Source organism: Anser anser (genome assembly GCF_964211835.1).
Source record: "Anser anser genome assembly, chromosome: 6".
NCBI lineage: Eukaryota > Metazoa > Chordata > Aves > Anseriformes > Anatidae > Anser > Anser anser.
Window position 1 is genome coordinate 11,630,833 of NC_139726.1, and position 26,066 is coordinate 11,656,898.

At 37.9% G+C, this 26,066-nt stretch overlaps 1 protein-coding gene across 4 annotated transcripts in view; it reads left to right on the plus strand.

Moving 5' to 3' along the window:
• Window positions 1–26,066, plus strand: part of MAP3K2 (mitogen-activated protein kinase kinase kinase 2) — a 51,713-nt gene that overhangs the window by 2,392 nt on the left and 23,255 nt on the right. For 2 of the 4 annotated variants that reach the window (XM_083841952.1, XM_083841954.1), the window contains exons 2-8: window positions 13,727–13,796; window positions 16,779–16,897; window positions 18,738–18,778; window positions 21,276–21,375; window positions 23,188–23,301; window positions 23,959–24,058; window positions 25,047–25,177. In XM_083841952.1, coding sequence (XP_083698078.1) covers window positions 13,793–13,796; window positions 16,779–16,897; window positions 18,738–18,778; window positions 21,276–21,375; window positions 23,188–23,301; window positions 23,959–24,058; window positions 25,047–25,177 — 609 coding nt within the window. In that variant the 5' untranslated portion in view covers window positions 13,727–13,792. Of the gene's footprint in view, window positions 1–9,831; window positions 10,489–13,726; window positions 13,797–15,259; window positions 15,337–16,778; window positions 16,898–18,737; window positions 18,779–21,275; window positions 21,376–23,187; window positions 23,302–23,958; window positions 24,059–25,046; window positions 25,178–26,066 lie in introns of those variants that run through there. The other 2 variants (XM_083841955.1, XM_083841953.1) reach the window with 2 other exon arrangements.

The window sequence follows — 26,066 nt, forward strand, 5'->3', positions numbered from 1 at the left end:
GGGTTTGGAGAAAAATGAATGAAGAATAAAAATGTGACCAATGTAATTAATTACATTTTGTTACTTTTGAAGAACTTCGTTTCATATATGTGATGAACCTAGGTAAGGTAGCTAGTTAATAAGCATATTTTTATTTTTAACATGCAAACAATTAGGTTTGCTGTCCTGAAAGTTAAGCTTTTGAGATTCAGAAGTAGAGCTGACACAGTGTTGCATTAAAAAGATCTCAGTGACATTCTATTAACCCCACTAATTTCTCTTTGGGAGAGAAGAAAAATGCATTTTATTTTTTTTTTCCAGAACTGCAAATATTGCATTTGCTATTTCAATATTCTGGTATTTTGTAGTGTTTAGGAATAGTCAAAATAGGTCATGCATGTTATAGTTGCACTTGTGTTGCAAAATAACGTTGTAAACATGTAATTGGGTTCTGGGAACAGCATTCAGCCTGCAGTGTGCGTTAGCTGTGGTTCTCACTTCTGGATCTCAGTGTGAGATTTTGATTTAGTAACATATTAATACAGACAGATGTACCACATGGATGTGTGTTAGCCTCATTTCTTACTCTGAACATACATGTTTGCATTTTTTTTCTCGGATGTTTGAATTATATTCACCTTAACTGTATTTTCTGAGCAGCTGCAGCAGTTCTGGTACCAGAGAGGAGAGGAGAGGTGGAGTTCGGTGTTAGAGTAGCTCAACGGCTTCCCATCAGTGCAAGCCACTGCTCCAGAGACACTTGACCCACAAATGCACGTACAGCATAGCTTGGAGCCCAGCTTAATGAGATCATTTGAAGTTGGTCTTCCTTGAGCAAGGCCCGAGCAGGGTTGTCTGCAGTGTGCTTTAAGAACCGCCAGTTGAGAATTGCTAATGGAGGCAGGCCGGTGGAGCTTTGACTTTTTCCTGTCCGTTGGCGAAGTCTCTCACTTATATTTACTTCCATGTCTCATATGATTATGTATTCTTGAAATTATCCTGGCCATCTGTAACTTAATTTTTCATTTGAGAGCAAAATCATTTCTTTAGGCTGAAGCTTTTTCTTTGCTGTAGCTTTGTTTTCAGCCCCTGTTTCCTCACCTCCCTCACTTCCTGGTCTTTCCTCACTCACTTCCCTTTCTGTATGTCCATTCAGTCATTTATTTGTCTGCTTCTGTGGATCACCTGCCGTAGTAAAAGATGCTGCTTCTGTGTTCCCGAAATATTTTCTGCTACGTATAGTAACGGTTCAAAACAGCAGTGCTTGCAGTTACAGAATTCAAATGCTTCAGATGCTGAAGTTGCAGAGACTGTAATTCTGAAGCTCAGGTACGGTAACGCTGATAAATGCATTTTGATAAATAAAGGAAGGACAGATGTGTAAGAAAGGAAGGGACTTCATGGGGTTGCTCCCTTCTCTGAGGCAGAAGCAAATACATTGAAGTTGTATCTGACGAATGTTTGTCTAATCTGTTCTTAAAAACCTCCAACGAGGGGAATACCACACCTTTGCTGATCTATTTATAGCTAGTGCATAGCTGTCGTTATAGTTCGGAGGGTTTTCTTAATATTTAACTTCTGTCTCTGTCTTGGTGCTCGTTAAGCCAGTTAGTTCTTGTCTCGCTATTATTACTCATGCCGGATAATGATTTCTGTACTGTTTGTACCAACCATTTGTAGATGTGAGGACTGTTCCTCTGTCTCCTTTTACTTCTGACTTCTCTTTACTAATCTATGCAAAGAGGCCTTTGCTTCACAGGTCATGTTCTCTCAGGTTTTGTTGTTGTTTTTGTTGTCATCAACTCCCACTGGACTCTGTCTGATTTGTCTGCAGATTTTTCAAAGCTCCCCAGCCAAAGTCTGACCACAACAGAATAATTAACTTACTTCTGCTGTAACTTACAGAGTAACGTATGACAGCCCTATTAAAATGTAATTCCTGTGTGTGTGTGCCCATATAATTTTGTTGCTTTTTTTCCTGTAGTCTTTTTTTCCTCAACAGCATCAGGTTCTTGGCTCCCGTGTTTGTTAACACAGGAGCTTGTGTTAGTATTTGTTGAATCGGGTACCTTGAACAAAAAGAATAGAACCTTTTGGTGTGTTAAATTTAATCTGTATTTCAGGTTAGTTTTCTGATAATGAACTATTTCCAGACTCCCCAGAAGCAGGGATCAGTTCCGCAGGAAAGCGGGCAGTTTCTGCTCTTCCTCCGTTTCCCAGCACACACAGTCCCTGTGTTTTTTGAGTGTACGTCTTGTCTGCAATGGGAAACCTGACTGAGTAAGTTCTTCTGGGGTTTGAAGTAGCTTCCATGGGCAAAAATGTGTCTTAACCAGTCTTTTTCATATGTTATGACTTTGAAGTAGTCCTGTTGGTGAGATGACTTGTGTCAGTGTACCCGTACCTGAGCAAGCCTCCTTCCTCTCGGAGGTGTTGCTGCCCTCTCACAGCGCTGTGACAAAGCAGAAGAAATGTAGGTGGGCTTTTCTGGAAGACTTGCAGAGCCAGCTACCAAACAGCTGTGTTCAACGTGCTTCCTGGCTTTACTCCAGTTTATCCCACTTGTTATGGAAATAATTTTATCCATAACTTTTGAGGCTAGATCATAGACGGGACAAACTGCAGGATTCTTTCAGCAGTGCTACTTTTGAAAAAAGAATGAAATAGCCACCAGTCGTGATCATTAGAGAAGGCCTTTGGTTTCTTGCAGGGAGGGGTGTTCCAGTAGTCAGTGGTGACTGACTCTTACCTGGTCTCAAAAGGATTTTAAAGTAGCTCACACAAGAGAGCCCTGTACATGCCAACAACTTTGAACGCTACATTGCCAAAACTATCACAATGGGAACTGTAGTGTCACTTTTGAACAACGATTTGAAAATTGAAACACCTGGATGAGTCCCTTGTTTAGATTTAAAAAAAAAAAAAGAAAATGCTGTTAAGCAGTAATTAAACCCCTAAAGAAAATCTTTAGAACAGAAGATGTTCTACTGCAGACTGTGAGAACTGTCACCACGAACATTTTTGGCCAATACCATCTAACTGCTGAAAAATGATTGGTAAAGCTCCGCCTATATTTAGGTGCTGGTTTGCTGTGCTGACTACGTGCGTTTTTAGAAGTGCCATGATTATTGTAACTCCAGTGTGAAGCTTTTGATTTGAAACAACAAAACAAACAAAGCAAGCCCAAATAATTGGAATGGCAAAACCCCAAAGCACTATTTTGTTTTCTCCAGGAAGGTTAAATGGTAACAGAATGGACGTAAAGTGGTAGTTTGAAAACAGCCTCTGCTGCTGGTGCAGTAAGTGCAGTACGTTGGGGCAGGAGCAGGTAGTGTAGCAAGTGACTTTCGAAGCTGCTGCAGTAAGTTTCTTTATTGAATATCTGTTAAGGCTCTGTGTTTGTGACGTTAGCACTATCATGAATACCAAATGAGATTTTCAAAGGAGAATTTATGTCACTGGTGCAGTGGCTGACAAGTCTGTGGTAAAATCTTAATCCGTAATGAAAGCAGAAAAAAGATACTCCAGTATTCTTCCTCCAGCAGTAAGCATGAACGGATGCTTAGAGAAGAGTAAGAGCAAGGCAGGCATGTATCAGATTTAGCTTGAGTATTCGTTCAATCCCTAGTATTTTCAGTGAAGGGCTGTTCTAAATCTAGGCTTCTTTGTTTTTTTCATGCAGCCAGTCCTTTTTCTGCATGCATCCAAATTTCTAGCACCCAAATACCCGTGGGTAAGAAGTTCTGCAGGTATACTGCTACTTGTTATGTTAAAATCCACCTTCTTTTTGTTTTCAGTTTGGTTTGTGCTGTTCTCCTTTGGTGTGCTGCATTTGTTGTGGAAGAGAGTGAACAAGCCATCTGTAATATAATGATCAGTCTCTGCTCCTCAGGTGATTTTGTAGATATTTATCACTTCCTCCTCTCACCTGAGTCTCTCTGAAACTGAAGAGTCCTAACTTGCGTCTTTGTACCCCGCTGCAGAACGCATTCTGTGCCTTTGGTCGTACTTTTTGCTCTTCTCTGAACCTGCTCTATTTTTCTCTGTCCTTTTCAGAAGCTGAATGCCCCAGAGCTGCTAGTGACATTCAGGATGGACAGACAGCCATCAGCTTTGTACTCATTTCTATCATAGTAATTCCTAACGTTGATTTTTGTTTCTGAGTGCAGGTAGAGTTTGCTGCCGAGCCCGTTGGTTGTTTTGTTCTGTGTAAATTCAACTGGTTCTCCCCCACCACACGCGCTTACACACACACACATCACTTTCATTCACCTGCACTGGCCGTGACCTGCTCGGTGTGACAAGGACCATCTCTGGTACTTCACGGGGCACTGACAGCAGGCACAGTGCTGCTGGCAGGCTTTTCACCTTGCTCCCTTTCTCAGCTAATTCGGGATGCCTTGAGCAGCTCAGCCTCTTGGGGGACCCTGCTGGTACTCTCGTTCCATTGCGAAGCACAAATTTTGCTTGTCCTAAGTTTTCTGTACTTTAACCGATCTATTCATGCTGGGGTCTTTCCTCTTTCTTATACTGTGACTACAAAATGCCTTTTGAGATTTTTTTCCATCATTAGAAGTCCAAGTAGACTCTCTTAGGGAATATGTTCAGCTTTTCTATTACCCACGTTTAGGGTGCACCAAGAGATCAGAAAGTGAGGAAATCCTCTTGTCGCAGCCATACCTGCTCATCCCCACCCTACTTCTCCGTATGCCCATGCATCCGAGTTCATTGTGTGCCGGCCAGGCTGAGGTGTTTGTCGTTTCCTGGAATCCCTGCATCACACATGCCATCCTTTAAAAGATCTTTTAAAGCCCAAAGCTGTGCAATGGCCAAAAGGGGTGCTTCGAGCAGGAATTGTTGCTCCTGTCTTTGTGCTGGCGTTACTGCTGTTGATGTGTGAGATCAGTCAGGTGGGCTGGCAGTCAGTTAAAGAATGTGAAATAAATCTTTTCAGCTGGCTCACCTGTTTGCTCTGGATCTCCTGCTTGGCACAGGATCTCAGCTGGAAAGTAGCAGTGCTCCTTGGATAGAAACGCAAACTTAGTGCACCTGCAGACTTAAAATTGTGACTATCTATGGGCATGTACACAGTAAACCTTTCCCTGGTAAAATCTCCCAACTTTCAAGTCTGTATTTAAGTTACCTTATTAACTGTCTTTATGAGCCTCCTGCATTTGTACCAGCTGAGGAACAGGTGTAATTATGTAGCATCATGGATGTCACTAAAGATTTGGTACCCACCGCGAAGCAGGGAGCTGTGGGAGATGCAGGCAGGAAATGTCACGTGGGTATGTTGTCCTCGTGCCTTTGTATTTGATTCTTGAGTGTTCAAAGTTAGGTTTGCCGTGTTTCATTTTGGTTCAAATGTTTGTATGAGAAATTACGTTGAATTTTGGTTTTCTGGTTCACAGGAGGCTAAATATTGCTACCCAAGTGTAAAATGGGGAAGGGCTTCTGCTCTTGACAGCTTAGCAATGCCTTAACATGTTGGCTTGTGTGGGGCATCCAGTGTAAAAGCAGTGCCTACTGCATATGGATAAAAACTTCAAAGTTTGTCTGCTTAGAGCTGCTCAGTTAGACAAGGCCGACTACAGAAATGACGCACAGTCCTATTATGCGTGTGGTTAAAAAAAAGTCTGTGGATTTTGTGTATGTATGCGTGTGTTAGAAATGCCTCTCTCCGTTTCCATTAATGTATGTTAAGTATAGACTTGTCCATCTTTCCAGTGGTGTTACTGGGCCCCGTGTTGGTACAGTTCCAAGCTTGAGAGGTCTGAGTCTACCCGGACCTGTGGCTCCCTTGATAACTTTCCTCCTTCTGTTTGTCGTTTTTGTAGATTTTTTTAATCTTGAATTTGAGATGGGTTCATCAGTGTTCTTTCTGTACTGTGGTGGAAATGTGTACGGCTCAGGAATGTTTCACCTTACTCAAATATTCCGTGTCAGTGTGTTACGGGATTCTCTTGTATTTTTGTGTTCCCGTTATTAGGGATAGCAGTGAGGGAAGGAAGGGCCGGCTGAGCCTGCAGTCAGTTCTCTTGGTACTGGGTTTGCAATGATAGTGGTGCGATTTGCACCATGGTTAAATCTCGCAGCTGGAATCAGTGAGTGCTGTTTGAATGGAAGGTGCTGGCAAAAGCGATGATTATATTGCAGAAAACTAAAGCTTCTCCTTTTTGGCACCTAGAGATAGAAACTATAACTAGCTTCAGAAATTGAGAGTGAGTTTGTTTCCCTGGTTTATTTCCCCAGGTAGGTGTCTTTCAGCCCATCAGGGTTACGGAATGAGCAGGTGATCTGAGGAGGATGGAACTGGTTACTGGAGTTTAAGGATGTGTTTTTCTCTGTTCTCTCACAAGTGAAGTCTGACTGATGAGCTGTAGGTAGCTGCTGTCATGTTAATTGACATGCTCCAGTTCTTACAATACTCAGTTTCTGCTGGAAGCCAGCTTTTCTTCTTGGGTGCTTTATTTTTGCTTAAAGAATAATGTTCATAGATTAGAACTGCTGTTTGATAGGCTTACTTCTCTACTTAATGAGTACTCTTCAAGTTCATTTATTTAGTACTCGTTGTAGCACAGTCTTCTGTTCTTAGAGATGTGAGGATTGCAGGAACAGCTAGTACCAGTAGTGCAGGTTAGTGTACCTGCGGTGCAAGCTTATAGTGTCAGTGTTACTGTGTCCTTTGGCTGATCTGGTAGTCTTGAATCCTGTCATAAGGAAGAGAGATGCCCTGTGCTCTTTTAGGGTATTTGCTGTGATTTCTCTTTGATGCTAAAAAAAATAAAAATAAAAAAAAATGGTGTAGCCTGCTGTCAGATCTTGGGTAGGGGCCATGCAGTTAGGATTGCAGCTGGTAACGTTTCTGATTGTAATATCCTTAGCCCTTGTTGGCAAATATTTTGACTTGCCAGTTCAGAGATAGAACTAAGCCTAACATTGGTGCCACTGGTGCCAAGTGCAGCGGCAGGCCTCCTAGTGACAGCAGCGGGTGCTAAGAGCCAAGAGCACCGCGGACAGTTTTCGGAGAGGAAACAGAAGTGCCTAAATCCAATTATAACACTCATTGTAATACTTACCATGTGGGATTGTACGGGTTAAAACTTCACAGACCTGTTTTCTTTGAGAAGCCTTTTATGGGGCAATTCAATTAATTTTACACAGTTAATTATGAAAAAGTTACATCTCAGAAGTATTTTACTCTGCATCTTTGTGGTCGTTGTGTTATCTTAATGTACTGGTTAAGACTTAAACTTTTCTATGGCATGAATATCATTAATCAGTGTGTGTAACATCCAGCTTCGTTAGTGGTGAGAAATGTATTCTCCTTCACGTTGTGATGCTCTGAGACTTTCCACCACCACGGTGGTGGTGATAGATTTCCAGGTGCTAGAGTGATTTGGTGGCAGTGATGCAGTTCACTTGACTACATAACGGTGTCTATTCCTTATTATTGTACTTACGTGAGAAAATCTAGTCTCAGATAAAGTAGAGCCAAGCGATGAATAGGAGCATGAGCAGAGTCAATTAATTGCAGCTAGTGTGTTCTGCTGCAAAATTGGCAACACTGAAATATTTTGTATGGTGTCACTGTGGCACCTGTCCACAGGTTTCAGCTGTTGTGACCCTTCTTTATATTAAAATGCATGTGTTTGTTTTCTAAGAGATTTTTTCTTGAAATTGCAAACAGCTCTTAAGAAAGCATCATGACATTCAAAGCAGATTTGCTTGATGTGTCAGCAAAGTCATTCTTCAGTTAGAGCGAGAAATTAGCTGTCAGAGAGCGCGCTTTGGCTGCTACTGAGTACCTGCAGGAGCAGACACAGGAACCGGAGGGAGAAGTTCCGTAAATCTTGAATTAGGCGAAGAAAGAGATCTTGTTGAGGAAAGTAGGTGCTTTTCTGTTCGAGGCCAATTACAGCCTTATCTTTTTTGTGTACTTGAAGTGGAGTGGGTTTATGAAGGGGTATCCAATAGAGGCTCTTGATGCCGTTTGGAAAGAAGAGGTTCATTCAAAGCAGGGAAACTTGCATCTGAGTGCCTTGAAACTCTCTAAATATTCTTATCTCCCCATATCAACTGTAAAGGAACTGTGGGGAGATCAGCTTTCCTAGACTACAGTTACTCTTTGTGAATCTTGCTGTAAGTGTTGAGATATTGATCTCAAAAGCATAATTTTTCTATAAACTCATCTTCAGCTAAATTATCTACTACTTTGCATTTTTATGAGAACAGTCATTAAGAACTGTGCCCTTGCATTCTCAAAGCCTTCTCGAGCTTTTAAAACTTTTTAAGTCAGTGTCATTGTTCATCAAGCTGATAAATGTTATATGAATGTGTCAAATTGCAGCCTATAGAACTGCAGGCACCAGGCATTTAGTCGGAGGAGGAGGTGGAAGTTGTACTTTTGTCACTGGGCTCGTTGGATCTTTTAGCTCCTTCTAAAGTCTGCTTCTCCAAGCGCTTTGAGCAATGAGCTGCGTTTAGGGTGCTAAAACCGACAGCACTGCTTTTTGAACTGTTATCGTCCCTGCAACTGAGAGGGCACCATCCATAATTAGAAGCAGTATTTTATACCAGTCTGGTTTTCCTTCTTTTTGAAAATTGAACTCCAGAAGGAGTAGAGCTAGTAACCATTCTCTTCAGGAAATAAATACCAAATCTTGCCTATAGCTATACAGATGAACTGAGTCTGTGTTGTCTTGTGTGCTAAATTTGACATAAATTAACTTTTCCTTTGGCTTGCCAAAAGTCTTCTGTCAGAGAAATTGCAAGTCTGCACGCTGCAGAGATACCCGATACATCTGTAATGGCTACGAAGGTACTGATGCTTCAGCCATCCCACGCTTGCTGGCTGCAGTTTTCCTGATATTCCACACTGAACACTGAATCTGTAGGTTGCATACAGAAGCAAGATGGCTTCTGCATGCATTGCATTTTTATACACACAAGGATTGCATTATCCCTCTTTAACTTCGTGTTACTCTTGTGCTAGGTAATTATACATCATAATTTAATAATTCTTCTGAATTCTCTTGTGGACTGTCCGATCTTGTAGCTGCAGCTTTGTTTCTGATTTCCTCAATGATCGTCTTTGTCAGAGTGTATTTGACGCAAAAACATTATTGAATTATTTTATTTTAAACACAATAAATACTAATATTGAATGAAAAAAACCAGCAGATTATTTTATATATATATAATATTTAATTGTATTTAAATACATTTTGTTGGGCTGACTGTTTTTATACACTTGATTCAGATCATTTTCCTAGGCCACAACTTGTGTATCTCAATGTTTGTGGCCACCTGAGCATTGCCAGGCCGCAGGGGGTTACACTGGGAATCACGCTTAATGGTATTTTCTGCTACATGGGAAAATGGAACTCAAAATAATATATTGTAATCCATCAACTGAATTTCTTGTTAGTTAATTTGGACTTCTAAGCAAATAATTCAGATATCATGTGATATTTAGCCAAATATTTTGGAAAAACCTAAGTGGGCTAATTGCTGTAGTTAGTTGTTAACTAATCTATAATCATTTCAAAAAGCTGTATTTTGCTTGGCAGTAATAACAATCCTTGAAATCAAAGCATTTACTGCATTATTACTTTTTATTCAGTGTAGATGCCAAGCTAATTATTACATTATTTTAGTCTGAATTGATGTGGAGCTAAATATCTACAACTCTTTGGCCTTTTCCTTGACTATTGTTGGTTATTTATGCGACATTTACAATTTTCCAGATATTTCCAAATATTTGCAGGAGTGCTCCAGAACGCTGATCCAGTAATGTTGTAAAGGGTCTTGGTTAGACTCTTGTAAGTGCCTGAATCTTTCATTTAAAGTGTTTTATCTGAAATATACTACAAATAGTGCATCATGTCCCTTAGTTGCTGTAGATGGTGAAATTTCTATTCCAGTAACACTGTGCTGTGGTTTGGATACATCCTCTTGATTTTTTTCAAAACCAGAACAAAAATGGACGCTGACTATTTCTTCCTATTTTGTATCACTACTTGCAGTCTTACCACCTAAATTCAGTAAAACACATGTATCTATTTTTTTTTTGTTTGTTTTCCACCTGGTATGATTTTATTTTGAAGAAGACATCTGTTAACTTTGCATGAGTTAGGTGTTACTGTTTCAGGAAGCTCGTTGTGCTATATGGGTAGTTGGCTCTGGGTACTATATATGTTTAAAACTTGTCTGTTTCTGTACAATGGGTTAAAATAACTTGGGGTTCTGAATAAGCTTGTTTAACTACAAGAGAGTGGGAAATTCAGGGCAAAGTTTAGAAGTGCACTGACTAAGCTACATAGAATCAGAACAAGACTTAAAATATTGTGAAAGACAAAATCAAGTAGATTTGCAGGAAATAAACCAGATGTCTAATCACCCTTCTCTTTCTGCAGACAAGCATTTCATGTGTTTTGTGCTTGATACTCTGTCAGCTGGTCGTTCCAGTGGTAGAAGGCTTTAGGTTAGCTGCTCAGGATAGAATTGGTGAGTGCTGGTGTCTCTGGAAATACAGGCAGTGAGAGGGGAAAAATAGAAGGCAATACAATTTCTGTTTTCTATTCCCTGAGTCGAGGACAGCTGGTCAGTCCTGAATGCTGTCCTGGGCTTGGGAGTTGGTTGTGGGGTTGCTGGTTTAGCTTGTCAGGGTGGTCTGGATTGTCTCAAGTCAACAGCTATGTAGCTTTTTTTTGGTCAGTCTTTTATCTGTTCATTTGCCTCCAGTATCTTTTAGTTTTAAAAGATCCCATAGTAGAATATTTGTTACTGTTATTTAGGCTTGTTTCTGATGTTCCAGATTTGATCTGTTGAGTCCAATACTTTTTTTGTTTGCCTTTGTAACCTTAATTTACTAATGTGTCATTGACTTTTGATTTGGATTTATCTCCCCTTTCTACTTTCCTGGTGGACACCTTTTCATATAGATTATCACAGTATGTTAAAGGACTGAATTTTTCTAAAGCTGAATTCACATATACTGACTTCCCTTGACTGCTTATGTACCACCTTTTCTGTTCTCACATGATTAGGTTATGGCTTTCATAGTAGCTATAGCAAATTTCCCTCTTCAAAAATCGTCCTTCTGCTATGAAGTTGCACAAACCATTTCATTTCTGCACGTTTTCTGTCTCCATATCCCCCAGAACTAAACCGCCCTTTCTAGCTCACTGAATAAATACTCATCTCTTACAGCATCTTCTATCTTCCACCACTGCGTGGGGTTAAACCTTTTTTTTTAAGACTACAGGTTTTTGAATGTGAACAATAAATAGCGAGAGATCCTTTAGTATATATGCCACCGTTTGTGTGCTTTTATCTCTCGGTACAGGAGAGGTCGCTTAACCTGGTTCAGTTATTGTAGGAAAAGTGGGTGCACATGGACAATTGGCACAGAGTATTTCAGCAGCTGGATTACATCGTCCGCAGGACGTACTTGCCCTCAGGCTTTGTGTCGTTTACCACGAGGAAGCTACAAACAATTTCTGAGAATCACCTGGCTGTATTCCTCCTTCAGCAGCTTTCCCAGAGCCTGGAAGACTTCCTGGCTCTGTGGACGGTGGCTCATGGGAAGTGAATCATGAATATGAATCCGCATCTCTCCACCCTTAGATCCAAAATGCTGTTGCTAGGATATTCTTCTTTGTTTGCCTCTCTTATCACATCATCACCTTTTTGAAATTCACTCTCTGCCATCCTTTCGTTAATTACATTCAAATTCAAGCTGCTGGTGTTTTTCTACAAGACCTTGACGAAATCTTATTCTGCCTTTGCATCTGCTCTCATGTTTTGCTGCTTTTGCTTCCCTGGGATCTTTCTCTGAGTTCCAGTTTTCCCTGTTCATGCTTCCTTTTTGTTCTGGCATGTCATCTGCTCCACGTGTGTTTTTCTCCGTCTGTCTAATGCTGCTCTGTACCCACGGATTAGGATTTGGTGTCTTTTTCATGCCTGAGATCTGGGCCACCTGTTTAATTCAGATTTCAATATTATTAGCTTATTTTTGAAGTGACAGTTGCTAACAAAAATGTTAATACGTTCAGCTGGTGATTAATTTATACGTTATGTTGGAATAGGATTTTGATTAAGAGCAATAAAGTGAGAATTTCATAAATTATTATAGAAATTGTGTTTTTCTAGTGTTTTTGTTGTGTTTTTTTTTTCTCCTACGGGAAAAGAAATGGATGCTCACTCATTGGCTTATGTGCATCTAAGGAGAGGCCCCAGAGTAATAGCAAAGAATGAGTTCTTATAGCTGGAGGAACTTGAAGATGTTTCATAAAATCTCTTCCATTTTCAGCTTGCTTGCTGTGTGTAAGCCCTATAACTCAAATACCTTGAGCCTCCAAGTTTGGTTATTTTAGCTAGATTGAGGAAGAACGTCTTAGGTATTTTTCCTTGGAGGTAGAACCAATTCTTTTTTTCTTAGTGTGGCAGAAGATTTAAAATGCTCGGAGAACTTCTGTATTTCTTTGAAATGCTTGCAAGGAAATATTACAAAAATACTTCAACCAAAGTCATGAACCACAGTTTTATGTGTAATATATTAGATGGGTAATAAAAATCAGGTGTTTATGAAAATGACACTAGTTCTTATTTTAAGATAGTTGGATCAAATACAGAATTGAAAACTGTTTTATGAACGCTCTCATAACTAGTGAATAAATATTTGGCAGATCCCCAAAGATGACTACTGGTACAAAAACCATAGTGAAGGAAATCGTAGAATATACATTCTCTTTTGCTGTTTTGACTCATAGGGATGTAAAAGACATGAAAATCAGACATGGGGGAAAAGTTAGTTGTATTGTTTCAGGCTGTAAATACAACCCATTCACTAAGCAAAGCAGATCTCCTGGTACCTTGTGAGAGCAAGGCCCAAAGATTCTGTCCTTATACTAAGTCATCATAGCTAATAAATGCAAATCCATCCCGTTTTCCTCTCTGAAGATTAGTACAAGTCCATTTCTTCTGCATCTTCACAGTTTTCCAGTTCTTTTATGGAGCAACGCAAGTTTTTTGTTTGCTTTTAAAACTCGTCTGTCTCCTGCTGGTGGTGGCATCAGGAGGCTGGAGTCGATGCTATCAGTAAAAGTTGGGCTTTCTGCCTTGAGACTGAGGGCAGGCCAGGCCAGATGGACTTCTCATCCTCTTTCAGGCTTTAATCCTTTCCAAGGCATCGGGGGGAGTTTCTTTCCCGTAGCAGTTGGAAGCTGTTTCAGGTACTGCTTTGAGGCTGTCTGTAGACCTGGGAGTACTTGAGAGCCTGGTCTCTTCTTGGTTATTACGGAGCTATTTCAACAGGCAGTAGTGTGTGAGTCATCCGTTATGTAGGTAAAAGGCAGTATGCAGGGGAAAACTTTACACGGCTCTCAAGTGCAAATTTCTTTCTGAAAAATATAACCTTTGCAAGTCCTGCCATAAGTACGTGAAGTTTTCTATTTTTCCTGGTGAAATGAATAATGCTTTAAAAGGCTGTTTTCGTGAGATGAGTGTGTAAGAGACATGATGCCAAAATCTCAAAATGAAAGACCTGTCTAGCTAACCGAAATTACTTTGAGATCCAGAAATACATTTTTTCTGTACTGAATATACACACATAGTTTATGTATCGTTTATATGCATATTTTATATGTAGAATATTATGAAAAAATATGAAAAGCGAAGATTTTACGGCTTTATATTGCCTTCACAACTTCAGTAATTTTGTATTTTGTGGTTTGCATTTTAGGAAAAAAAATAATGCTAACAAGACAGCCATTTCCCTGAAGTTCAGGTTTTCAGGCTCACTGCCATTATGGGTAAGTTTTGTGTGAAGCATATATAAAAATTGACTTATTTTTCATTTCTTTTTAAGAGGAAATACATTCACATAATGCCTTTTTTTAATACATTCTTAGGAAATACGCACTTTAGCTGTGTAAACTAATGGAATGTCTGCATGAAAGGCAGTGCTCAGCTGCTTTGCTAGTGTTCAAAATACTTCTGTGGCTGTTTTTCTTTGTTTGTTTTTCCTCCCCATTGGAGTATAGCGCTTTTCTCTCACTATGCGCTAACTTAAACATCCAGCGATGGGTAATTGAGATTCATGGCATTAGGGTACTGAGCAATACCTACTGTGCTCTAAATGGTAATGGGGGGGCATCACTTACTGGTGCTCATTCTCAAAATAAAAGAAATAAAAATCAGGGTGAGAAGCTTTTGTCTATCTTTTATTCTAATGCTGCTTGAGCTAACCTCATGCTTAGTAATAAAGTAGTATTTAGATTTGTGATATTCTTAGACATTTTTTGTGAGGTGACTATTGAATCACACTGCATATTCAGTAAGCTTTAGATGCATTGCCACAATACTTTAATTTCCCTTGTATGAAATGTGCTACCTTATGAACACTGGGAATTTTACCTCCTCCAACCCACAGCTAAAAACATTCTTCTTACTGAGGATTAGAATTGGCTATAACACAGCGAAATAGTAGAATTGTGGCAAGTTATGAAATGTGTGTTAGTTTAAGAAAGGAATAACTGTCAGCTGCAAGAATGTCATCAGTTCTGCCATGAAATATTTCTGGTAAAACCTGCTTTTTTATAGATTTGCATATCCTAGTAGAGTTAATGAATAATGGCAGCATGACTGGTGATCAAAGTTACTAATTTTCAGACCAGTTTTCTCATTTGTTAGGAATCTATTAAATTAGAACTCTAAAATCCCTCAGTTTCTTGATTTGACAAGTTTATTTACTGATTTGACAAGTAATTTGGTTATATTTGAATGGAGCGTGAATAAATTATCACTGCTGGATGCCTGGAATGCATGTTGGCTGGTTTTAGGTCCACGTTTGAGAAATTCCCTTCTTTAACAAATAGCAGCATCTAGCTAGTAATTCTTCAACAAAGCTTTTTAATTGTGAAGTAGCGTGAGTGCATAAGGGTAGCACTTTTGTAGATAAATTCTGTTATCGAGTATTCTAGATATATGCTGAGTGTAGTAGTGTTGTTGTGGCAAGGAATTAATACAAAATAATAGCATCAAATAAATTTCCCATAGTGATGCATGGACAGGCTTTTAGTTCCTAAGTGCTTTCCTGTCTTAAGAAGTCCAGTGCAAACATTCTCTAGAATAGATCCTACTCTGTGGCCTCAGGCCATCACGGTTCTGGCAGAAGATGCTCAGGATTTAGCAATCTAAACTGCGTAGCATTCTTGCCCCTAAATTGTCCCGTGGTTCAGTACTTCTGTTTCTCGTTGTGACTGTCTTGCTTTAGATTGGACCCACTCTACACGCAGCCAGGAGTACATGGGACTGGAGATTTGAAAATCAGTGTAAATTAGCAGTTTAAGAGTAAGTTTACAGTTGGTAAATTAAGATACAGACCTCTTTTATTCAATGTTTTTAGGTGGAATTTAAGTTTGTTCAGCCTCAATTAATTTGTCCTTAGACCAAAATAATAGTAAACCAGGCATTCCTTAAGTGTGAAATGAGGTGAAAGGTTGTGTTTTCCTGCTGAACAAGACCTCTTTCTCCTTTGTTTTAAGAGAACGTGTTCATACGCTTTTGGTTCTTTTTAACTGTGTAAATTAGGTAGGTATGCAAATAGCACTACTGTAAATAAAGAGTGGCATTCTCAAATTCTAGAACTGAATTACCATTTATTAGTCTTGAAATTTCTTCTACTTTGAAGTTCTAATAAATAGTCTTTCATAAGACATACTGTCAGGGGTAACATTGTCTTCCTTGAAGCTTTACATGCTTACACGGAACCACTGGAACCGTTTAAATATGAACCTTTTGATAATTTGTTGTGGGCCTAACATAGGACTGATAGCTTTATCAATGCCATCCATTGCAGAGAGACTCTGATACTACTGTTATTAAGCAGTTGGTGGGATCATTTGGACTGAACAGCCTAAAAAGAATCTTCCTCATGCCTTTAAAGTGTGAAATTCCAAGAGCAATGAAATTTTAACATTCAGAGGTCACGTGGATAAATTAATTTTGAAAGTGGTGGAAAAAAAATGCCCACAAACATGGGGGCATGTATGTATGTGAGGAAAAGGGGGAGAAAATGAGACAGAACAGTGGTAGTCCTCTGCTACCTATGAATTTAAGTTTCTTAAGAAGGAACTGAAAAAAAATTGAGAGAAGCTCTAGTATGTCACTGTTCAGTCAGAGGTGAAAAGTGGAAAAAGACTGGCTTGCAAAGGAATAACTGCTGGTATTAATTTTTTTTGAAGATGTTTCTCACCTTTTGTTGTTTCTCATATTTGCCCTTCAAAATATCACTGCAAGACTAATGAAGTGTGACTTTTGTTCAATTTTTAAACTTTGTTACCATGTTGCTAGGCAGATTTCTTTATGCATAACTGTAGGTTCTTGTGATAAGATCTTGGTCTTCACTGTGCTTCTGTAAGCCCCCAAAAAACTACCCTTGCAGACCTGCAAAAAGTGGAAAAAAATTCCTCTGTGGGCCATCAGCAGATGTTCAAACAATGGAGGTGTTGAGGCATTGGTGATACGATGCTTCCTGAGTGCATGACCCTACTTCTTAAACCTGCCACTTAAGTACAGCTAATGATTAAGCTGTTTATTTCCTTAAGCACTGCTAATAATAAGATAAAAATATATGATTGCAGCATGGCAGTAATGTTTTTAAATTTGGCTATTATGTGTTGCAGATGACTTTTAGGTTTTAGAATGATGCTTGCCTAACTGGGAAATAAGACAATAATGTACTTCAAGTTTAACCGTTGTTTACACTTACCTTCTCTCTTTCTTCTGAGCAGATGAGCAGCAAGCTTTGAATTCAATCATGCAGGATTTGGCTGTGCTTCATAAGGCCAGTCGTCCTGTATTGCCGCAGCAAGAAACAGGAAAACCAAAGTCATCTTCACCTAAAAAACAGGTAATTTTTAATATCCTTACTAACGTAATGAAAACTGGAAGGCCTGCTGCGACTTCTGTAATTATTCTTCTTGCCAGGCCAATGAGCATACCAGAATGAGCTATTAGTCTCTCGCATGTGCTGCCATTTTCTTTGTTCGTGTTCTTAAATTAGCAGCAAAATGAAGCAGTAGGATTTCAGACCAGATCATAGCGTATGCTTACATGACTCTGATCCTGGTAAACTGAAGATCATAGAGATGTTTTGACACTGTATAGAGATTGGCATATCATTTATATAGAGTATTTTAAAATGTCAAGCTGTGCATCTTCTGTTTAAAATGCTTCTTCAGAATGAATTTTATACCTATATTTGATTGCACATGTGTCAACTACGCAGGTATCAGCACAGCAGCAGAAACCATACTTAAGCTCCTTTATTCTATCTTTGGCCTGATTTTTTTTTTGTTAGTTTATTCATATGCTGGAGATGTGAGTTATTTTCAGCTTTTATTTTTTCTGCAGATGCCCAACGCAGCTGGAGTAGAGTTGATAGGCTTGAATCACTGTGTGGAGAGATTAGGAAAAGAGGATACGGATATTTACCCAAATTGTTGTAATAGCCCTATTGGATTGCTGGTTAAGGGTCCAATCACGTACAGTTAATCCAATATCACAAGGACCATTAGCTTGTACAGTCTTGTTTAAACCTGTTAGAGATCAAAGTATTTGAGTATATTTGACTCGTAAACTATCCAAAAATTTGCTATGTTATATCCTTCTCATTCTATAAGTTTAGTATATAACACAGTTGTGTTTTGCTAGTATCGTGTAAGTCACTTCTGAACTGTGACTTTAGGCATTGAAGTAATATACAGATGTGATCCTGAATGATTTGAATAAAATCTTTAGAAATAAAAGAATAGTAGAGCCATTTCTGAGTTTAGGCATGTTAGTGGTAAGGCAGAAATGTATCTTTGACGTTCTGTTTAAATCTGTGAATCTTCTGCACATATCAATCTTCTGGAAGATTGAACATTTAGTTTTTTGGATGTAATCTCTGGTTGAATGTCATCTTTTGCTGCAATAGTTGCTAATATAATTTGACTCTTAAATTTTTTAATTTTGCAAAAGAATTTTGTTTCTTTGACTGCAGGTATTTACAGGTATCTTTATTATTAGGAAACTATATGAATCCTAACTTAATGTGGTCTTAAATGGTAATGCTTATGAAACAAGGTATGTTTCTTAGAGAGGAAAAAAGCTTCGTTGTATAGAATGAAAGCACCTATATTGATCAGCTTCAAACTGGATAGACAGCTAAGCAGTTAGTGTTCACCAATTTTACAATCAAAGTTTGAAAGAATAGTTGTATTCTGTCCCAGTGCAGCAAGATTTTTTTTATTATTCCCATGCATTGCAGGGCATAGAAGATTGGCAGTAACCAGATCATTTTAAAATATTAGATTTAATTATTTTTTGTTATTTCTCATAGCAATTGAGCAGGTCCTGTTCACAATAGAGAATTCTTTGGTAATCAGTTTCATGCTGAACTTCAAATTACAAAACTGTTACAATATTAAAATGTATTGATTTTAAATGATGTGTTTACTTACAGAATCATTCATTGGACTTCAGGATCTTTTTTGTATGTGTGTTTCTTACACATTTTAATCTTCTACTGATACCTCAGCAGAAGTAGCTTGTTAAAATGCTTGGTAAATTAGAAAGGGCAGAAAAATAACATGAACTTTCTAAAAAATTTACTTAAGGTCTAGGATTATTGAGTGGAATTTCATGGCCTTTGTTAGAGGCAGTAGCAACAAACTAACAGTGGTGTTTCTGTATCCCTTTTGTTACAGAATGATGTTAGAGTCAAATTTGAACATCGAGGTGAAAAAAGGTAAGCTGGGAACTCAGGAAACAGGCTTTTAATTATTCATAGATTTTGTTGCACTCCTGTCACAAAGTTTCAAATAACTGTTCGGAGTGTTTCAGATATCTGAGTATGTTTGGCTTGATCTTAACTTCAATTTGTATATAAGCACAATTTATGCAGAATTAATCTGTTTTAATATTAGGTTATACGTAAATGCAGAAATGTCTTACTGTAGCTATGTCCCATGTAATATCCTTTGTGATTTTACTCTTCAGGTAGATGTTTGTAGCCTAAAGCAATTTCTTAGCTTAGACCTTAAATATGAGTAGACCAGCAAATTTTTTTTTGTTTGCTGCTTAATAAATGCATGGTAATGTATTGTTACTCTGCAACCTGGAGTAAGAAGCCTAGATCTTTAATCTTAATAGTGGCTTGTGCTTTGGAGGAACCAGTCTGAGAACGGTAATAGGAAAATTTACTAGAATTTATAGTTAGACTGTCTTCACTGGTATTTTTTGAATAATCAGTTAAAATCAGTTTCATCCTTGTATGAGAGGTAGGTGAATGATGTGCATGCTTAAAGCATAGAAGCATCTCTATATAACACTGCTCTACTGGCCGCTCAAAAGATTTCACAGAAGTCTACCTCCAATTCCGTGCAGAAGTGGTTTGCAGGCAACTGTATTTTGTCTTGCCTGTTTCTGAAAGGATTGTACCTACAGAGAAATAGTTAGAAAATAAGGTTTTTGAAAATACTTAATGAAAACGGAAATAAAATCCTCGTCATGCTATTTGTCAATAGAATTGGTAAAGTTCTTAAGCAAAGATTGCTTCAGAACAAAACCTCTGCTGCTCCTTGGCAGTCCTTTGTGATGTGCAACAGATGAGTGTGTGTCCATGCTGATTACAACTTGTGATCTCCCTTTATACAAGTTAGGGGAAATAACAGTAAATTTGCTAGGTGTTAACATCCTTCAGTATCTTTTTCTGTTCGTTTTTCTGAACATCACAGATCACAGTGTCATGGTAATGGTTGAGTGCTATAAGTACTTTGGAGGAAATAAGTTTTTAAAAGCCTTTTAAAACTGGGGACTTCTCTACCTTGGGATTTCTTGTGAAATAAACGGAAGTGTGTGTTTAAAACAAAGAACTGCTTACTCACTGCCAGCCTGCATGGCCATGCATTTTTGTAGTTTATCTTAATTCATTTCGCTGTGGACCAAGTTAAACAGTTCACTGTGAAAACAAGAATGAAGTAAGTGCATGGACAGATACCTTCCCAAGCTTTTATGCTGATAAGCCTAGCTCTGTTTTGGATTGTCCAAAGCAACTTGAATTTGCTTGTCCAAGGGTATGGGGCAGGCCAGGCTCATTGCTCAGCAGGAGTTCTAATACTTTTGTTGCCTGAACATGAAGATCTAAAGGAAAAAATAATGAAATGATGCAAGAAAAATAAGTTGTGCAATGGCTTTCTCGCTAGTTTTTAAAAAGGGAAGTGGGAAAGAGAAGTGATTCCAAAGCCCTTGCAGCAGTGAATGTGGCGCTCTGTACCAAGGAGCATGCACTGTGGTAGGCAGAGTTCCAGACCTCCTAAACAAATTGTGAACTACAGTAAGACTTGATATGTTTATTTGATTTTATTGTTGGTTGTTGTTTTTTTATAATAATTTTAAATTGGAAGTGACCTTGCTTGTAGACTCATTTCAGTATGAAATATTGTTCCCTAACCAATGTACTGCTTAAAACACTGATAAAAGAGACAGTTATCCGTTGCCAAGTTTTCTACTAAACCAAATTTGTGTGGTTTCTTTTTAAAATATAAATGTACCTGACTAGCTTAGTCACTTCTAAAAGATTCCTTTTGTTTAATAGTGTTCTGTCCCAAATAATACAATACTTTTCTATAGCAAAGGGTCAGTAATAGCCATTTTGGTCTTTTTGGTTTGGAGAGGCATCCAATTAAATGAAAATTGGAACAGTTGGCCTACAGCTGCAGTGTTCTTATTGGGAGTACACTTGCACAGTTAACGATGGACTCATCAGTTTGAATGTGTAATTTGTTATTCTAAGGATGGTTACGTCTAGTAACCTTCCTCAGATGAGAAACTTCTGGATTTCCAAAAAATGGGCACTGCAGGGCTAATTTCTTCCTGATGTTTACGCTCATCAGCCTGTGGTAGTCCGTTGTTTTACTCTACTTTTTCTAAAGAAGAAAATGAAATGGTAGATGTTCAAGAAATTCCCTTTGAATTGGAGGTAAAGGATTAAGTTAAGAAAGAAGCCATATATAAGCAAGTTAAACACTTATAATGGAGTCTGATTTTATGCTTGATTATCCCTTTTATTTTTTTCACCGCTTTTCTTTTTTTAATTATTCCTAAATATAGGGAACAGTGAATACAGCAGAGCCTCTTTTGGTCTTTTTAGTAATAAATTTGATTCTAAGAGTATTCTTAAGTAGTGAGGTAACAGATTTTCATAAGTAATTGATAAAAATTCTCTAACTTAAATTACGTTTCAGAATCCTCCAGTTACCAAGGCCTGTCAAACTTGAAGATCTTGCAGCTAAAGCTAAGGTTGCTTTTGGACAGACTATGGATTTACATTACAGCAATAATGAGGTAATATTCTGTGTTTTCTAAACTTTCAGTGACTTGTACGTAGATTATTTTAAGGCTGAAATTTGCTCTCGATAGCAATGAGAACCACTCCTGTGACAAAACCTCAGATTTCTAATGTTTGCATTCTCAGATATGTAAGGCTTGTCTAACTTAAGATATGTAGGAGATTCATGAGTTGTTTAATGGGGAGAGCTGTATCTCACACTTGATTGGGAATGAGCAACTTCTCTTCCTGCTCTGCCACAGACCAGTTGCATGAATTCAGGAAAATCTTTACTTCTTTGAGCTTCGTTGTGTTTGTAAACTTCTATAGTAACAGCTATACTTTATTGTACAGTGTTGTATTTTGTTGTTTTCTGTGGTGTTTTTTTCTTTGTTTTGAGAATCTCATTATGTAATTACACCAATGCTACATTTAATAATGTGTAGTTTGGAGGCCTAAGCTTAACTGTTGTTCCTCTTAAAGTGTCTGGTTCACGGAGATTTCCTGAATAGTAGCTGGATGCTAATGCTCTCAGGCCACAGGTGTAAGTGACACCTGATCAGGATTACTTCCAGGTTTCCTTTAGAAGCAGAGATGGGATTATTAATGGAAGATATGTTTATGGGTACAGGATCTGTTCTTAGGACTCACTTCTGTTTTTGGCCTTGAGTCAGCAAATGCTTGGAGGATTATTTGTGTGCTTGGTTATGCACAGTGTAATTGCTGCATCTTTGCAGAAGACAATACTCATAGTTGCTGTTTGTTGGTTGCTAACCAGACACTTTTTTGAAAGTGATCCTTGAAATAAAGAATTTCTACAAAAGGAATTCCTTCTGGAGATTCAGAAGTTCAGAGAAAACAGGTGTTTGTAATGCTTTAGCTCCCTTCTCTGATAGGTTTTTAGATGTTTGAGCAGGTTTTCTGCTTGTCATCTTCTGTGTTAGTTGGCAAACCATCACGTCACCTTTCAGAAGTGTGATGGTAATAACCTGCCATTAGCATTAAAACTGCAACTTAAAATGAAAAGTATGCTCATTTGTTATCAAGACCTTCCTTTCTCATTCCCTTTTCTTTGGGTATAAAAAGACTTCATTTTATCTGTTGTATTGGAGCATCACTGACCGAAACTGTTAACAAGTAGAATAGCTCTTTTTAAAAAATCCATGTTTTGGTGCTCCTTTGTTACAAACAGTCATAACGTATACTCCTGAAACATATGCCCTATTTTAGTACTATGGAACTCTCATTTGAAGTGGGTTTTAATGGCATATTTTCTGTTCTGAAGAAACGTGTGTGCCAGGTGGATTCTAGTGAAAACCACAGTTGTTCTATGTAGCCAGATATAATTGTCATAAATTCTGTTGTTCATTGGAGGCATTACGTAAGTGAAACAACTTCAAACAAATACAGCTGTGATATTATGAGAAAGAAAAATCTGCCTTGTAGTCCAGAAAATAAGATGTCCTCATTCTTCTTTCATACTTGCATTAGTTTAGGAAATGGAAAATATATTGACACTGCACATGTCTCTGAAACTGTAGGAAATGAAGTTGTGCATATGTGAAATAGTTGTTACCACATTGTGAAGACTTGTTTCAACATGCTGTAGCTACTGAAGGCCTCTAAAGGAAGAGTTAAAGTTTGGCCTTAAGACTTTTGCTGGTGCATTTTGGTGGTAACTTAAGATATTGTTAACGAATCTTATTTTCAAGTTGTTTGGAATGAAAGGAAAGAGAACATCAATTTATCTGTTCTACTGTATTCGACTTCCTAATTTATTTCCCATGTCCTGTTTAAGACAGCTATTTATTATTTTTTCCTTTTTGTAGCTTGTGATACCATTAACCACACAAGATGACCTGGACAAAGCAGTCGAACTGCTTGACCGTAGTGTTCATATGAAGAGTCTCAAAATATTGCTTGTAATACATGGAAATACACAGGTATGAGTTAACATCCTAAATGTCTTTTTCCTCAGTTTTCAGATTGAAGTATAATTTGTTTTTTCTTAACGATGACATTTTCCCAGTTGAAATTATTAAGGACTACTTCTTCAGTTCAAGAAGCATGTATTAGCATTTTGTATTGAGTCAGTTTTAACTTTTTCCTAGATACTGTTCCTCTTTTTTTGTATGCCTTCCTTACAGTGGTTGAAAAGTATTCCTTAGAAGGATGAGGATGTAATACAAATTTGAAAAGTGCATGGAATTTTAAGCTACTGTAGTTATTTGAAACTATAATTTAAGTGGTGTGCTGGTGATGCGCTTTTGTGATACATTGAATGCTTGTTTTAGCTAACAGTAGCAGTGTTTTAGGAAACAGTGGCTGTAGGTTAAATATTTAAGTTATTTTTGCTATTATCTAACAGATCACAGCCATGGTACTGATAGGATCCTGTATACTAGTGCATATGGAAAATTATTTTAAATATTAAGAATGAGCTACTGAAATAGATTATTTTTGATATAAATTTGTAAATTTCATTTTGACTCCTTGAAAAAATGAATACTTTGGACAAAGCCTTTAAAAGATTGTGAAGTTTTTTGACTGTCAGGAGAATAAAGTAATAATTGTAGTCTGTAATATATATTCTTTTTCAGTCACCTAGTGTAAATAATGTGGAACCCTTACCCTCTCTGGAAGCTTTAGATAATACGGTGTTTGGTGTCACAGAGAGAAAAAGGCAGCTTCCTGTAGTAGGTAAGCTATGGATTTTAATAGCTTTAATTGTAAAAACTTTTGTGATATTCTCTTCATGAAAATCTTGCTCTCAACACAGACTGTTTATGTTTCTCTTACTTATGGATGACTCTGTACTATAGAGTATGTCTTCTGATGAGTGAATTTTGAATTTTAAGTCAAAGATAGCCACCTTTTAATGTACAGTATAGAAAATTGTCCCTCACAAGCTTCCCCCTGCGCCCCCACCTCCCCCCCCCCCCCCCCAAAGGAAAAAAAAAATCATCCATGAGCATATACACTTATGTAGAATTATTTGTGCTAACTGGTAGGTATAAAGAAAAGATGTTAATATTTGCCTTAATTTTCAGATACAGGAACAAGTTAATGAACAAATCTTTGTTTATATGGGAACATGTTTTCTTGCTCAGTTTGACTCCTATATTTTTAATCTTAATGTGTGAACATTTGTTCAAGATACTTTTTTCTTTCTTTTTGGCGTTGATATAACCTTTTTGCCTATTCGTGTTTTTATGTTGGTGTGATGTTAGCTTCCAAATTTAATTATGAAACTAGAGTTAATGCTTTTTCAGATGAGTTAATTTGTTATGCATTTATTAAGACTATAGTTATTCATGTTCTTGCAGATATAATATTCTACAAAAAAAAATGAAACTGTCAAGAGGTGGAAAGGATTAGTTGACATGGGAAAGTAGTGGTGAGAAGGGTTTGAATTTTTATTTTGTTTCAAAAGAAGATGGCTACATGGATGAATTATATTTCTGTTCCTGTAAAATAGAAAAAAAAATAATATAGGTGAAGCAATCCTGCTCCCACATTTTCATAATTCCTGGCCTACGGATTTTAAATGCTTGTATTGAATAGGCATTTAGAAAGTTTCTAAAAGAGTAAGTGATCCAGGCAGGCTCAGTCTCTATGAAGCATGTGAATAAAGACCCTGGATTTGCGATTCATGAAGAGACTCTTACTAGCCCTGTTCTTTCAAAAGGTTCAAATACTCGCGATAGGAGTTCACCTCCCCCAGGATACATTCCAGATGAGCTGCACCAGGTGGCCCGAAATGGGTCATTCACCAGTATCAACAGTGAGGGTGAATTCATTCCAGAAAGCATGGATCAGGTACGTATGTGATTTATTGAAATTAAAGGTTTTGTGAGTGAGATTGATTTACAATACTGCTATTTCAAGAAGGATATGGAATTATTAGAACAGGGGGAAAAAAAAGCCCTAGAAAACATGGTCTGTAAGTGAAGGTTAAAATATTTATGCTTATTTAGTCTTGTAGAACCTATTTTTTTCTCTGTAAGTCTCTTCAATTGTTTAAATCTGTTGCTACAAAGAGAAAGATGGTATTCTTCATTTTCATGATAGGTGAAGTAGTGAAAGATACAAATTACAGCAAGAGATGCCCATGTTGGAAAGCACAAAAACTTTTTTTTTTAGTAAGAAGGGTATGTAAGTAAGATTAGTTTTGCAACTTCCAGAGGTAATCAGAGGAGGTTTTAAAGATGAGTTTGGGTCTGTCTGAGTTATTTGGACTCAGCTGATAGTGTTTTGGGGTAGAAGGAGGAGGCTGATGATGGGCCTGGTATAAATAAGCTCTGAAATACTTTGTTGTTGTATTTTATTGTGTGGTGATCACAAATATGTGATATTTTGCTCTCCTTACTCACCTGTGTTATTTGTGTGGGCTTACCAGCACACTTAGTATTTATAAAAATCCTGCTCTCTGAATATCAAAATTCCTCTTAAAAACATCAGGGAAAGATGGAGGAATGTAATGGTTCACAGAACTGGCAGTGGACAAGGTTATTTTAAGGAGAGGAAAAAATAATACTTCATACCCAAATCATTTCAAGTTCCTGTTGACGTTGGCATGGCATTCACAAATGGCAAGAGGCAGTGGTTTATGAGCTGAGTAAATGAGAGACAGATGATGGAATAAAAATAGAGGCAAAGAGATTGTGCAATGAATTGCACAATTTTCATGGTTGAGTCGGGAGTAGAG